Below are 14,728 nucleotides of genomic sequence, written 5' to 3' on the forward strand. Positions count from 1 at the left end.
CTTTCAGCTCCTCACTCTTCCCTCCTCTTGTGTTGGTTGAGTCCTGCTGTGGCCAGGCTCTACTCCCGCCCCACTCACCTTGTCCCACACACCCAGCATGGGTCCTGATGTATGTAAGGTGGTTTGTGAACACCCAGGAGAACACTCTTCCATTGCACTGGGCTGCCTTCCACCCCTAGCAAGTTCTCTGCATAAAGGCTGATTGCATGAGAGTGTCAGTGACCCTTCCAGAAAGCATATTTTACCTTTACTTACATGATCTTCATATTCTTCTCTGTGCTTACTAGCTTTATCTATCCAAAATAAAATTGTTCCAAGTATTTCACCATCTTTAAGCCTTAAATACTAAGATCAAATTGTTATTTCTCATTAACAATTTAAAAGCTGCTAAAAATTTTGGTCACATTCTGAATTCATGTGCCCCATGGGAGTGAGCCCTAGAAGCAGCATAAAGCCCCATATATCCTCCCCCATTTGTATGTGTCCCCCCCTGAGGATGAAGAGGCCTTAAGCATAGTGCTCTGAGGAGGCTAAGGCCCATCCTGCCTTGGCCCTGGAGCTCCATCATGAGTGTCACCACTGTGCCCTTCCACATGTCCCCCTGGCAAGACCAGATGAAATCACACAGGAAACCCATTGACATTTCCAGTTTACAGGCCTAGGATCAAGGACCATTCACACAGGAGATGTGATAGAATTGGGATAAATCTTACACTCAGCTGAAATAAACAATGCCTGCCCTGCATTCCAGCAAGTACATGTGCTACAGTAGACGGAAATGGAATCCACCCTCCTGCAGCAGGTCCACCACCATCCAGGGAACAGTTTTAGAGGGAATACAATTCTGGAACTTGGACCACATTCTTGCTCTGGGTTGCCAGAGGACTCTCTGGGGTTCTGGTTTTCAGTTGTTCATACTGGCCACAGCCTGAAACATACCTTGCCCTGGGACACATGTCCCCTTGTAAATACCAGAAACCTCAAAACACATGCTTCCCTGCTTACAACCCCTGGGACAGAGTGGGTACTTCATGTTGAGGTGACCTTATTACAGTGAACAGACAAGATGGCTCCCTTGGCTCTCATATGCTGAGGTGTCCACTGGGCCTTTAAGTAACAGCTGTTCCCTCTGCCCTAGGCCTACAGGTACCTCGAGGAGATGCGCAAGAGACTTCCTTCTGCCAACATGTCCTACTACGTGGACCAGCAGACAGTAGATGCCGTGCATCAGGGCCTGGGCCTCCCTCTGACACGCGTGGTGCCTGAGCGGATCCGCCACAACAGCATCGAGGACCATGATGAGGTGATAGAGGAGGTAGAGAATGGCCCCTGATGGGCCTTGGCCATTGTCCTGCTGCTGAGATCTGCTTCTGGAATTTCCAGTCTCTAGTCATCTCTTTTTTGTAGGGGAAAAAAAAACATGTTCATAACATAACAAGTAAGCAGGGCCCAGCCCACAGTGTGCAGAGGACTGCCTGTATCCCTAAGCCTTCCCTCAGCGTTCCTGCCTCAGGGCACTTGGCAGCTTCCGTGGTGTTTTGGTTTAATTCCTTTTAAAGGAGCTGGATTCAGTGGATTCAGCTTTCCCAGGTTCTCCCAACTACCAGTTGTGGAGTGGAAGGAACTTGTAGAACTTGGTGCACTGAGGCTGCACCTGGGTCTTAAGAGATGCCTATCACTGCTAATCTCACCCACACCCAGATGGCTCCAGGATGGTTCAGCAGGGACCACTGTGGCCAGGGCCGAGTCCTGACCATCACACCTACCAACAGATGTTGACACTCCTACAACTCCAATAAAGCCTACTTTCTCAGAGGCCCCTTCCACCCCCCTTTGCCTCACACTGCACTCCATTTTCATGGCTGCATCTCACAGTCCTCTAGGAATTGAAGTCCCTGCTCACTGAAAACCACAAAGGAAGACTTGTGATACCTCCTGCCCTATTTATTCTCCTGGGACAGCACTGAGCCACAGGGCCAAGGGCCAAGCCTGCTCTGCTACTGGGCTCTGAGCAGCTGCTTCCTTCCTGCTTCTGGCGTTCCCTGACCACAGGGCCCACTGGGAGCTGCAGGCCAGCACTTGGGTTGCTCTGCCTGTGGGGGCCAGGGCGAGGCCCTCCATATTTTTAGCTGAACACACCCTTCCTACATGCACACACTGGGACCGGATGGCCCTCCAGACCTGGTCAAACTGCAAACTCAGGTGTTACATGGGTCCACTTGTTGAAGCCTTCCTCCCACCCAGCAGGAATGCCTAGGGTCCATCAGGGACTAGGAGGGAAGGGAGAGGAGTCTGTCTCTGAGTCGTTCCAGAAGCAGCAGCGCTCTCACGGCCAGCTCCCTGCAGTTCTCATCAACATCCTTCTCAGCCACATCTGCCAGGTAAAAACAACACAAGTACATTGCAGGGCCAGTCATTCCTGTTCCAACAACCTACCTCACTCACCTGGCAAAGGGCTCTCTACCGTGGGACAGGTGATGGAGACACCTCCACTGGGAGGGAGGGATCCAGGCCACAGTCCAGTCACATAGCTCAGCTATCCTGAGCACCAACCTGGGTTAAAACCAGCCTGAGGAGATGAGCCCTGAGCTCCTGCAGTTCTTCCAGACTGCATGTGAGGAGACATAGCTGGTGCTTCCACCCCACCAGGACTGACACAGAGAGAGGAGCCAGGTCCTGAATAGAAGCCTGGGACTTTCCCAAAGGCCACAGGTAGACAAGGACAAAGGAGGCAGAGGCTCTGGGCATCCCTCACTTCCCTTCAAGGGAGATAAAGCCCTCTGCTTCTCTGAGACACAAGCTCTGGTGGTAAGCTGTGCTCCTGGGACCTGGCACCCCAAGCCCAGGTGCTGGGGAGAGGTCAAATGATGGCTGACCCTCTCCACAGCCACCAAGCCTGCTCTTGGCTCTTCCTGGCACCCAATGATTCATCTGTTCCACTTCCTGTGGACAATGCCCATTCCTGCCATGGCAGGAGCTAGGCAGGGAAGAAGCCCACAGCTAGGATGGAACAGACACCAATAAAGTCCTCGCTATCACCAATGGGAAGGCAGTCTTCCTACAATGATCCTGCCTAGAGTTGCCCACCTGGGGCACCTGCAGCATGTAAAGACCCTGCCCCTGCCTGGCCCAGATGCCTGACAAGCAGGTGGAACTTGGGCCTAATGAGTGGGGCCTTCCACAAGCCACATGGCTTCAGCAGGAAAAGCACAGCAACAGAAGATGCCCAGCCAGAAGCCCAAGAGGCAGGGCAGCTATGAGTCACGTGGGAGCCTCAGCTGGACCCTGTATTGGGGTCAAATGGAAAGAAAAAGACATCACAGAGCATCCCAGGGCAGCTGGAGGGCCTGTCCATGGGTCCAGCTCAGGAGCCTGGGGGGTGTTCAGTGTCTGGAGCTGGGAGGAGGGGACAAAGTACGGCAGACACTGCACCTCTTAAGTCTGGGTGCAGGCTCCCAGCACTTCCACTACCTGCATAGCCTTCTATCAGGAACCTCAGTGGATTCCCCAAAGCAACCACAGCCATGACTGTCCTCTCCCCCTTTTGCCCCATGCTAGGTTAACCATATTTCTCAACACAACAGGGAGGGACATGCCCACTCTTAAGCTAACCTTCTCACATGCCCAGATGTCCTGCCTGCTTGGCCGCTACAGCCAGGGCTACTCACCTGCCAGCCAGGACCTGGTTTCCAGCAGCTCATCTGGCAGGTCCTCTAGTAATCGCTCTGCAGGCACGCTGAGGAAGACAGAAGAGACCGCAGAAAGCAAGCCCCGGCGCACGTAGCTACCAAGCAAGAAGTTAGAGAAGGTGAGGTGCAACTATGTGGCCAGAGCCCCTAAACAGCACTGCCAGAACTGCAGGGACACTTCCCTGAGTCCAGCAGATCAATCTGCAACACTGAGCATTGGGCCTGGTCAGGCTACCTCCCACCGCATAGCCCACACCTTGCTGCCAGAGACTCCACGCCCGCAGCCCGCAGCCCACTCACGTGTCCACATGGAAGCGAAGGGCCCACACAAATTCCAGCAGGGCCTTACCCATGCGTACAGCCACCTGAAAACCAGCAGAAGTATGGGTACCATGTTCAGCTTGCCACTCCCCTTACCCAGCACCCAAAAGACACATATCTGATGCCCCTGTGCAGCTTCACATAGGCCTGTCCTCAGGGCCATGGTAAAGGGAGAATGTCAGGTATGCAGTGCTCCAGGCCCATGACCGTGGCCATCACCCCCTCCCACAGGTAGGGCCACACATGCCATCAATGCGAACACTTGGGTGAAGCCCACACTCTGCAGCAGTGAACGAGATGTGGCAGGACCTGAAATTCCCACTTTCCAACTCACTGTGGTGTTGACTGCCAGATACATCAAGGCCCCCAAAGTATGGGTCAGTCTTCCAAGAACCAACTGGTCATCTCCCAAAAGGTCAAAGGTCACTAGAGGCCTGCAACACAGAATTTAGTAGTGGCAGAGCCATGGCACCTCAAGGCTGGCTGTCTAGCCCCAGGGATACAGAGGGAGAGCCTGGGTCCAAAGGTTCTGCAGAGCCTTCTTGCTCTAGTCACCACCTAACCCCACGAGGCTCCAGTAGAGCCAGGGAGAAGGTGTTCCCAGATGCCCAGCACATATGCTGGGCTCAGTGAGAAAGAAGCACAGCTTCTCCACTCTTGCCTGAGGGCCACACCTGATGGTGGGTGGGAGCTCAGGGCTGGCCAAGGCAGAAGGAGGTGAGCAAGTGGCAGTCGGGGTGGAGAGCATGCAGGGCACTACCAGTCCATCCATAACCCTGAGACCAGGAGTAGTCGGACACAACAGTGACTGACACACTGCAAAGCTTAATGGCAGAGGGACGCTTCCAGAAAACTTCACATTAACTTAAGAACAACCAAACATGTTCCTGCCCAAAGTCCCACTCAGGCCCCATGCTGTGATGCTTTCTCCAGCCAGTGAGTGTGTCCAGACTGCATAAATCCACTCACCTGTCAAAATGATGAATGAGGGGGAAAAAGAAACAGCCAGCCACGGAGGCGAATTCATTGGGGCCACCTGCTGGCTCCTGCCAGGGAGAGCCCTGTCAAACACAAGCACAACACCCCAACCTGCATGAGGTGCCTGGCCTCATGTCCCAACCCTGTGTGCAATACATTCAGAGCTGGACAGGCCTCATGGTACAGCAACCCTTGGGCGCTGGGATGTAAGCTTCCCGGCCTCCACCCCTACCACCCCATGACAGTTTCTCATCACCAGACATCCCAGGGAAAGCAGGGCCAACCCTGGGTGAAAACCCCTCGGGACTCTAGGACTTCTCACTTCTGCATTTGTATTCACGTGTTAAATCCACACTGGTCTGACTACCTTTGATCTGTACCATAAACTCACTTAAAGGAGCACCAGTGTTGGTGCCATCCCTGCCCTAGGCTCCTGCCACCCCCTTGGCACAGATAACACTGGAGGAATGTAATTGCTTATCCTACCATCCAGAGTGCCCTTTCCCTATAAGGACCTGACTAAAGCCCTAACTGACCTTGGAGAAGTGCCGGGTCTTGCTTCTGATCCGATTTTCTACCACCACCCTCCAGTCAGGAACCATGACACTGCCAAACTGAGAGGCAGTCAGTGCTGGTGAGCACTGGGTGCCGGGACCCAGGGAACTGTGTTGGGGAGACCGCCCAAGGCGCCCTGGCCGAGACAGCTCCTGGGCAGCCAGAGTCAGGACCTAGAGGAGAGGAGCAACCAGGGGAGTGCTGTGGCTCTTGGGAAGGACAGTCTTTAAACCAAGCCCCACAGAGCCCCAGACCAGCAACAGCACCCAGCAGCCTTTTGACAAGGCAGGTGTTCTGGAAGTCACAGAGAAAGTCATCTCCAGTGCTAGTGGGTCTCTGCGCCTTGCTGGGAGGGCAGGCAAGAAGGTGGGGCACACCCAACCCAACCACCACCTCTCCCTGAGGCTCCCCGGACTCCATACAGAGCCACTCCTCTGGAGAAGGCAGCCTTAAAGAATGACCAAAAGCATCCTCAGCAAGCGAGCCAGTCTCAGGAGAGCAGACTCGCTGCTACTGCATATATGTAACACCCACAACAGGCAGAGCCTCGGGATGAGGGTGACGGCCCACGCTGCCTGCGTAGTCATCTCTCGGCTATTCTATGGTGTTAAGAGACCATGCTCCTCACTAAGCACTAGGAGCCCAGCCCTGCTCTGAGGCCACCATTCCTGGCAGTCCTGCCACAGGCGGTCCTTCGCCAAGGGCCTAGCAGGCATCGAGCTCCTCCCACACGTCTCATGCACTGGTTCATTCTTTTTCATAGTTGGATGATCCTCAGCCATGGGGACGCCACATTTTGTTTATATTTAAGTGGTACATTTTGTTATTTAAAACAAAGGAACTCAGCTGCCAGAGCTCCTGGTCCCAACAGTGGTGAACCTGCATACTTGGCTACACTCAAACAGCAGACAGAAGTCACCTGGCCCGTTCAGGTCAACAAAGTGACTTGGGGAGGCTTTAGTCACTGTCCACATAGGTTTTCACCTCCCCACAGTAGGGCAGCTTGGAACTGACTACAGGGAGAGGGGTCTAGAGGCACTCACATCCAGGATGTCCATGCGCTGCCGGAGGCTGTAGTTCAGGGCATAGAACTGTGAGGTCAGGTGCTCAGCTACCTAAGCCATGCAGAGAGAGGCCAATGAGGGCCAGGCCCAGGCCATAGACACACTTTCCAGGCACCAGTCAACCCTGCACGAGGTCAGTTACTCAACTGCCTGAGCCAGGCAGAGAGGCCACTGAGGACCAGGCCACAGGGCACACCCTCTAGACACCACACCCAACCTAGTAAAGAGAGCTGTCAGAGTGCTCCCCACTGTGGGGCCACCCACACTGGGACTTACCTGGGCCGGGTCTGTGACTGTAACAGCCACCAGGGCTCTCTGGCGCAGTTCCTCAAATCCCGCCACACAGGTCCTCTCCTCCAGGTGCAACAGTACCCTGGCCAGCTCCACACTCACCTACATGAGGGCTGCAGTCAGTATGTTACATGCACCTCAGAGCCTGGGCCACCCACCTGCTGCCCACCTAGCAGAGGCTCCAGGTCTCCTGGAGACATGCAGCAGCCAGCAAGATGTCCCCACTCTCCATGACCCAGAATGCAGATGGCACAAGAAGAGCTGCCATCGTAGGGGACCTGCCACCAGAGTACTTAGCAACCTCCCCCTTTGCTCTAACACCCTCTTCTTGCTCACCTCCCGTGTGGCCTCAGGGTTCCTGCGGACTAGGCCTTCCAGGGCCTTCAGGGCAGCTTCCCAGCGCTCCATATCCTTATCCTCAAATGTGGTCAGTGCTACACAGAACACAGAAGGCCTCAGTCATCTCAGCCCCAACCCTGAACAAGGGGCAGCTAGTTGATGGACCCAGCGTGTCGGAGCAGGGTGGGACGACCTCAGAGGAAATAGCTGTGAGGTGAGACCTGCAGTGTGACCCCACCAAGGCTCACCTTCCATGCAGTCCCGCACATACTGAGGTGCCTTGCTGCTCTTCAGCTCTTTGTCCCCTGACATGTCGTAGGGGATGAAATCATCGTCACTGTAAATGAGACAAGATAGACAATGGAACTGCCCACTCTCAGTGAGAAAACTTGGACTCCGGTGCCACTTATGTACCCCTCCTCAAGGGCAAGTCCTGAAAATGCTGAAATTCACTCCCCAAGTCCCCAGAGCCTTGAAAAGTCACAGCACTGCTGCAGACCAGAAGGAGGCATTGGGGGTTGGCACAGCCACCCCACAGCGTGCACCCCACTGTGCTGGTGACCTGCACAGCTCAGCTCTGCTGTGCAGCCAGTGCCACCCCTCAATCACAGAAGCCCAGCCCTACCTGTCCAGCTCCGAGTCAGAGCCCTGCAGCTGAGCTGGGGGCACACTACCCTTCATGGTCTCTGCAGGGGTCTCTGCCACAACTGGATCCAGTGATGAGCCTCTGGGAAGCAAGAGGAACAAGCATTCAGGATTGCCTGTGGGGACACTCCCAGCACCTCCACCCACTGCTTCCCTAACTCCTGTCCTGTGAATGGAATCCAGAATGACAAGGTGTGCACACACACAGGGTGGGGATGAGGGATGTGAAGACCCTCACCTTGCCTCCAAGGGGCTGTCTCCCGCAGGCCGGGGAGTAGCCAAGGCCAGCATCTCACGGCTCAGCTCATCGTCTTCATACTGTAAATACAAAACATACCAGTCATTGACACCCACCAGGCTTCAGACACCACTTCACTGCAGTCAGACACAGTTGGAGCCAGGCCTCCTCTAAAAACGTCTGGATCCTGTTTAGTAGCCTGTCCTTTTCTACAGCAAATTCCAAGTGTGCCAAGGCTACAGAGTCACTTCCTCATGAAGGAGCTGGGGCTCTGCAGGAGGCTGATCCCCTGAAGACGTCCCAAGGAGGAGGGGATGTCTGCAATAAGGCCAGGCAGGGCCCAGCAGTCAGAGAAACATGCTGGCCACACAAGTGGCATTCACACCAGGAAGCAGGCAGCAGAGAGGCCAGTCACTGTTCTGCCTGCCCAGAGCAGCCTGTGGCAGACCAGCCCCAGGGCAACAGCTTCCCTCACCCCAACCTCTCTGGAGTTCCACCTCCAGGGATTGTGTCCTGAGGAACATGTGCTGGTGCGTTCAGCCCTGATCCTTGTGATCACCAGGAGCTGAGGTTGACACCCACCACTCCTAGGCCTCAGCCCTCAGTGTAGCCAATGTGGGACACTCCATGGGCCTGGGCCCCAGGAGGGGAGGTACATACTGAGCTGGAGTAACAGGGAGATCTGGAGCCTGTTCACCTGGAATCTCAATGGAGGCCCCTCAGGGTGGATCCGGGTGCTGATGACCTCGGCCACGATCATGCCTAGGCGGCGCACGGCAGGCAGGCTGCTGTCCAGGCGGCACTTCACACCTGCCATCATGCTGGCCAGCAACTCTGGAAGCACCAAACATGCATCCTGAGGGGTTCTCACATGCCTGGGGTGGGGGTGTGCCCTCACCACCTGCTCACCTTCCCGGCTGTCCCGCAGCTCTGGCTCCCCAAGGTGTGCCAGGCAGATGAGCACCGCCATGCTGACGTAGCGCTGCTGAGCCAGGGGCGTGTGTCGGACAGCACTGCTGCTGCCCCAGGTCTCCAGCAGCTCCTTTAGCGCCTGCACGCAGCACGGCACCAGCCTGTCAGGCAGCAGTTCTGCCATGGCCCAGGATCACGTGTGCTGGTGTCCACAGCCACCCCAAAGGCTCCAACAGGAGCAAAGTTGGGACCCCCAGCCTTCCCTTCTCTTGGGGTCACCACAGGGTCAGAGGCAGGTAGCACTTACCTGTATGAGGAGTGGACGCCGCTGGCTGTCCATGGCCAGGTACCCCAGCAGGCTCTGCAGCATGGGTGTCTACAACAAGAGTGGTGTCCTTAATGAGGCAGAGGCTGCCCTCCTGCATGAGGCTCCTGAGGGTGAGCGTGTCATGCCCAGGAGTCCAGGCTGAGGACTAGTCTGGTAAGTGCCGCCCTCCACCTCCTACTACTCCTCAGTACCCTCTGCTTCTGCATTTGTCAGTTTTGTTTTTGTTTTTTCCTCAGTGCTGGAAATCAAACCCAGGGCTTCAAGCACTCTAGGAAAGTGCTCTCCTGCTAGGCCATACCCCAGAGCAGCACTCGTCAGCTTGGGCACATACACTTTTCTAAGGAAATTTTCTATCTCATCCATGTTTGAAAACCAGTCACCATCAAGCTGCTACATTTCAAAGGTCCTGGATTTTTCTGCTCAGCCCAGGTGCACCTTCCACCTCAGCACTGCCTGCTCTGCTGTTCAGCTTTCTCTTTGTTCTTTGTTTTCTTTCCTTTTGAAAGGTCTCTTGCTGAGCTACATCTCTAGTCCTTTTATTTTTTATTTTGAGACAGGGCCTCACTAAGTCGGCCAGGCTGGCTTTAAACTTGTGATCCTCCTGCCTCAGTTTCCCAAGTAGCTGAGCTCATAGGCATGCTTCACGGCAGCTGGTGGTGCCATCATGTTTGTTGGGTGGGGCTTGGGTCACTTTATCTAGCACTATGCTGTAGCACCGTTATTCTCTATTGCTACTCATTTCTGGTCCAGCAGCCCCATCACCCGGAATGACTGCCAGATGTTCACGCCAGTACTTGGGTTTATCCCATTGGTTGGCTATATTCTGGGGGCCTCAAATGCCCTATAGCACAGGGATTGGGGGCCATCTCTGGCTCTCTGTCTGCCTGGACTGCACTGTCCGCCTGCCTCTCTGAACCCCACCAAGGGCATGAAGCCAGGGTTCAAGAGGCTGCCAGGCCTCCTGATCCAGGCTGCTGAACCTGCGTCATCCTTAGAGCTCTGAAGAACTCCTGCCTGCTTCACCCCCAAGCACCCAGGGCGAGTTGGCTCTACCTCCACTTTGGCCCCCACCCATCCTCTGCACAGAGGCCAGGGTGGGTCTGGGTAACACAGTCAGGTCTGGATGCCTCTGCTTAAACCTCAGCTGCCCACCCCAACCTGAAGCAGCCCACCCTTGCCACACCTCCTGCTCTCTGGGGCACAGGGCCCACTGCCAGCCGGCTTGCTGGGACCAGTGTTCAGAAGCCAGCCACACAATCCTCCTGGCCAGACCTCTATCAGGACCATGGCTCTGCACCTGCCAGATCCCCTCAGAGAGGTCTTTGCAGAGCCCTGCAGCACTGAGGCTGCCCCCTAGGTCCCACAGTGCCAAATGTGCCATGCTATGAATTATATACCATGGTTTATGCAGGTAGCACTGTCTCCCTGCCTATAACGTGAGTTCCTCAAGGAGAGACTACGGCTCTTCTGTCCACCTGGGACAGAGCTGGGCACACTGTGGGCATCAATGCACTGCTGGTCCCTCCTCAGGCCAAGACATCTGCTCTTGCTCTCCCCTGCCCAACCACCACAGCCCTCCAGTCACAGCCTACACTCCAGGCCACAGAGACAGCTGCACCATGTCTGGGAAGCACTCAGCAACCAAGTCCCAAGGCACTAACCCCCTTGGGCTTGCTCGGTGTTGCTGCAGCAGGGCCTGCAGCTGGGCAGGGCAGTGCTGCTGCTTCACTGACAATTCCTAGGTGACTGCTCTACCTGTTTTCTGTGGCTGGGAATCAAATCCAGGGCTTTGTGCATGCTGGGTACACATTCTTCCACTGAGTCAGCCTCCACTTTTAATAGTGATTCTTCTTGTAACCAAGGGTGGCCTTCAGCCCAAGCCCTGCCCTACATTCTCACCGTGCACCGATACTGCATGAACAGAAGCTTCCGGGTCATCACAAACTGGGCTTTCTTATTCTTCACCACCAGATTCCCCAGTAGTCGTGACAGGACCTCAGGCCTATAAGGCAGGGTCAGAAGAAGCCAGTCATGAGTGCCTAGGAGGCGGGTGGCAGGCTGGGAAAGCATACCCTCTGATGGCACCAACAGCCTGGCCCTGCCACTTGCTCACTGTGGGCCTCGGATAACCTCAATGGGTCCTTAACTTTCCTCCTCCAGGCCTGAATGTCAAAAACGTATGCGGGCTGCTTCTCACACAGTCCTCCTGTCCAATAGGGCTTGGGAGAACACCTACACTGTTTTCACGAGAAAGAAACAGGATCTCTAAGTCTGAAAAGAGCTGCTGCCTCAGCAGAGATTATGGTTCCCCCAGCGTGTGGACTTGGGGAACCCACCGGGCAGGAGACCTTCTGTACTAAGCCGTGGACACATGTGGAGGATCCACTGGCAATGATGAAGGTGGGCACCATCAGTGTGTGCATTTGCACAACCAGTGGCCAGCCTAAATCAGCAATACTAAGGCAGCACCAGCCAACGCACCCAGGGAGTACAACAGGACAACCGGCTACAGCAGGGCCACCAGGAAAAGCAGCACAGGGAATGGCAGCTGCCACAAAGCCCACTCCCCACCCCCCACCCCCAGAGATGCACTGACTGGAAAGAGTGCTGTGCTGCTTACCCTGGAGTGGCCTCCACCAACCCTGTGAGCACAGCCTCCATGGCCCCGTCCGGCACTTGCTCCACTAGGTGCCAGCAGACCCGCTGCCACAAGCAGCTGCCCTGGGTGAGTGCTGTCAGTTGGGGCACCAACCTGCCCAAGATCTCCTCTGAGGAGACACAGAGAGGACATGAGCCTCAGGAGCTGCACTCAGCCAGGGGACCACTGGTCCAGTGTACACAGCACCATGGCTCACCAGCCAGCACAACTGAGCCCCAGAGCTCTAAGCCCTCAGTGGACCCAGGGCTTGCAAGGGGACCCCCCAGAGCACAACTGAGCCCCAGAGCCAACCTCAATGGACCTAGGGCTAGCAAGGGGACCCCCCAGAACACAACTGAGCCCCAGAGCCAACCTCAGTGGACCTAGGGCTAGCAAGGGAACCCCCCAGAGCACAACTAAGCCCCAAGACAAACCTCTGTGGACCCAGGGCTAGCATAGAGACCCCAAAGAAGGCTGGGACCAGCTCCCACTGCTGCTGAGGGGCTTGCAGTGATTCTCAACCTCTCCCAAGGGCTGAATGGGAGAGACAGGTGCTGCTTCCCCCAAGGCAGGCCCTACTCACTGTGTCTTCCCTGGATGCACACCTTCCCAAGGACTCGAGACACAAAGGAGACAGAACAGTGTAGGCCACCTGGGAGAGAAAGCAAGGAGGTCATGGGACAACACACACAATACCTGACCAGGTGGACAGACCTGCAGAGACTTGAGGGTGCCAGCTTCCTCCTGGGCTCTGAGTCCCACAGGGGTGCAGGTCACAGGGGACTTAGGGTGTTGGGCCTGAGCACATGGAAGGACAGTGAACCACAGTGGGAACTCAGCACCACAAGGAGATTGAGTTAAGCAATCAGAGTTAAACAAGCTGAGCTGAGGTGCAGCTCATGCCTGAGTGAGCCCATGATAGAAATAAGAAGGGAGGGGCCATACTGCAGGAAGAGGCAAATCCACCCACTGGCCTTGCCTTACAGGCCACTGACCCATGGAATCACACTGCCCCAGACACTCCTTTCTCTTGAAACTGGAAGCCATGCCTGTGAGGCCCAGAAGAGGCAGAGCCAGCCCCAAACAGCACACAGGATAATACCTAGTGCTCTATGAGCAAGTCCACCAGCAGCACTTGCCTCCAGACCCAAAGACCTCCCAGCACCTTCACCTTGCCATGGGAGCCTGAAATGCCATCACCAAAGGCATATGAGACAAACCCAAGTTGGCAGGGGAAGTGGATGGAGAAGGAGGGAATGACAGCTGAGAAGAGGGGCAGGGAGACACAGCACTCACCTCGAAGAGAATCCACCACTGACTGCAGCGCCCGCACGGCCTCCTCACCCAGCAGTGGGAAGTAGTTCTGGGGGAAGAACTGGACCAGGTTATCCTTCTGCAGATGGTTGCCCAGGTGGTCAGGCAGGCTCACCACCTTGCTGAGTAGTGTCTCCTGGAGCAGGGGAAAGCCAGGCTTCATCTGCGGCCGGCATTGCTCCTCCATCAGGGCCGCTACCCTGCCCTCACTCAGAAACCTGGCCAGCAGCTGTGCCATCTTCATCAGACGGAAGCTGGGGCTGAACAAGAACAGGTGTATCGGGCAGAGCCCCTAAGCCTGCTCCGGGCCAAAGGAGTCTCCACAGCCCCCCTTAGACAGGTAGTCCCAACAGCTCCAGTAACATTTTGTCTTAACTCATAAGCTGAAAGAACACGCTTTGTACTCCACTCCTGAATCAGATACAAATGGGGTGAGTGCAGCTGGGCCCTACCACCTCCTCCCTTGCTCTGCGTGGATTTTCACAGAGTTCATGCTTTTAATCACAGCAACTTCTAAAAACCCAGCTTCTCAAAGACTCCTCAGAGTCCTCACAAGGACTGATCTGTGTGTGATCTGATGCTGAACATGGGAACTGCCTGGGGCTGGGGGGTCCATGGCAGGCACGTGTCAAAAAAGCTGTGCTTCCCTGGAAAACCTGAAAATGTCCCAAGAGGCCTTGAGAGCTGCCACTGTGCCCAGAAAGCCTCACTGCAGGGCTGGGACCACGAAGCAGCAATGCTAACTGCCTAGGGGAGCTGGCTGGGGCCTGCTGTGATGTGAACACCCCTCCTCCCGCCGTCCTGCAAGGTCGAGATGCCGGCAGGTCCTCCCCATCTTAGAGAACACAGTCACTATCAGTTCCAGGGGGTTCAGCAGATCGCAGGCTCTGTTCTCTCCCTGGCACCTTCCAGGATGAACCCTGCAGTTTGCAATTCCCCAGGCCCTTCTGTGCTTCCAAGTCACAGGCCGCTGCACAAGCCCCCAGCCTCACTCACCCGGCAGTGCCCTCGATGGCCTCCATCAGCACTAGGAAGGCCTGGTCAGCAGGGCCCTCCAGGAAGAAGCTGTCCCAGAGCTGCTCCAGCCGGTCGCAGGGCGACAGTTGCAGCCAGAGGGGGCTCAGCCTGCCGACCAGACAGCGCAGCACGGCAGCGAAGTGCTTGGCGGCGAACTCCTCCTGCTCTCCCGGCAGCGCGGGCTCCCCGGTTCCTCGCAGATAGTGCTGCAGGGACTCCAGGGCGGAGAGGACGAGGCCACCGTCCTCAGAAGACTGGAGGATGTGCACCGCTTCCCGGACGCTGAGTCCGACCGCAGAGCGCGCGGGCTCCATGCTGCCGGCAGCCGGGCGTCCGGGACAGCGGGATCCCTCCCTGAGCGCACCGGCCACCCGGCCTGGCCCAGCCTCAACCGGCGGG

General features: G+C 56.0%; 2 protein-coding genes across 10 annotated transcripts in view; one reads left to right on the plus strand and one right to left on the minus strand.

The window, feature by feature from the left end:
• Positions 1 to 1,815, plus strand: part of Ift140 (intraflagellar transport 140) — a 74,887-nt gene extending 73,072 nt beyond the window's left edge. For all 9 annotated transcript variants that reach the window (XM_048789391.1, XM_048789397.1, XM_048789400.1 and 6 more), the window contains one exon: positions 1,139 to 1,815. In XM_048789391.1, coding sequence (XP_048645348.1) covers positions 1,139 to 1,333 — 195 coding nt within the window. In that variant the 3' untranslated portion in view covers positions 1,334 to 1,815. The remainder of the gene's footprint in view (positions 1 to 1,138) is intronic.
• A 114-nt stretch (positions 1,816 to 1,929) lies between these two features.
• Telo2 (telomere maintenance 2) overlaps positions 1,930 to 14,728 on the minus strand; it is a 12,847-nt gene continuing 48 nt past the window's right edge. Inside the window, exons 1-20 of the mRNA XM_015490969.2 lie at positions 14,309 to 14,728; positions 13,295 to 13,572; positions 12,582 to 12,650; positions 11,981 to 12,128; positions 11,260 to 11,362; positions 9,340 to 9,408; positions 9,030 to 9,171; positions 8,818 to 8,954; positions 8,121 to 8,200; positions 7,863 to 7,964; positions 7,486 to 7,574; positions 7,235 to 7,332; positions 6,884 to 7,000; positions 6,587 to 6,658; positions 5,525 to 5,716; positions 4,980 to 5,071; positions 4,345 to 4,444; positions 3,990 to 4,054; positions 3,669 to 3,784; positions 1,930 to 2,374 (exon numbers count right to left, since the gene is read on the minus strand). The exon at positions 14,309 to 14,728 is cut by the window's right edge and continues 48 nt beyond it. Of these exons, the coding sequence (XP_015346455.1) occupies positions 2,271 to 2,374; positions 3,669 to 3,784; positions 3,990 to 4,054; positions 4,345 to 4,444; positions 4,980 to 5,071; positions 5,525 to 5,716; positions 6,587 to 6,658; positions 6,884 to 7,000; positions 7,235 to 7,332; positions 7,486 to 7,574; positions 7,863 to 7,964; positions 8,121 to 8,200; positions 8,818 to 8,954; positions 9,030 to 9,171; positions 9,340 to 9,408; positions 11,260 to 11,362; positions 11,981 to 12,128; positions 12,582 to 12,650; positions 13,295 to 13,572; positions 14,309 to 14,643 (2,508 nt within the window). The 5' untranslated portion in view covers positions 14,644 to 14,728 and the 3' untranslated portion in view covers positions 1,930 to 2,270. The remainder of the gene's footprint in view (positions 2,375 to 3,668; positions 3,785 to 3,989; positions 4,055 to 4,344; positions 4,445 to 4,979; positions 5,072 to 5,524; positions 5,717 to 6,586; positions 6,659 to 6,883; positions 7,001 to 7,234; positions 7,333 to 7,485; positions 7,575 to 7,862; positions 7,965 to 8,120; positions 8,201 to 8,817; positions 8,955 to 9,029; positions 9,172 to 9,339; positions 9,409 to 11,259; positions 11,363 to 11,980; positions 12,129 to 12,581; positions 12,651 to 13,294; positions 13,573 to 14,308) is intronic.

Source organism: Marmota marmota, unplaced genomic scaffold, assembly GCF_001458135.2.
Source record: "Marmota marmota marmota unplaced genomic scaffold, marMar, whole genome shotgun sequence".
Taxonomy (NCBI): Eukaryota; Metazoa; Chordata; class Mammalia; order Rodentia; family Sciuridae; genus Marmota; species Marmota marmota.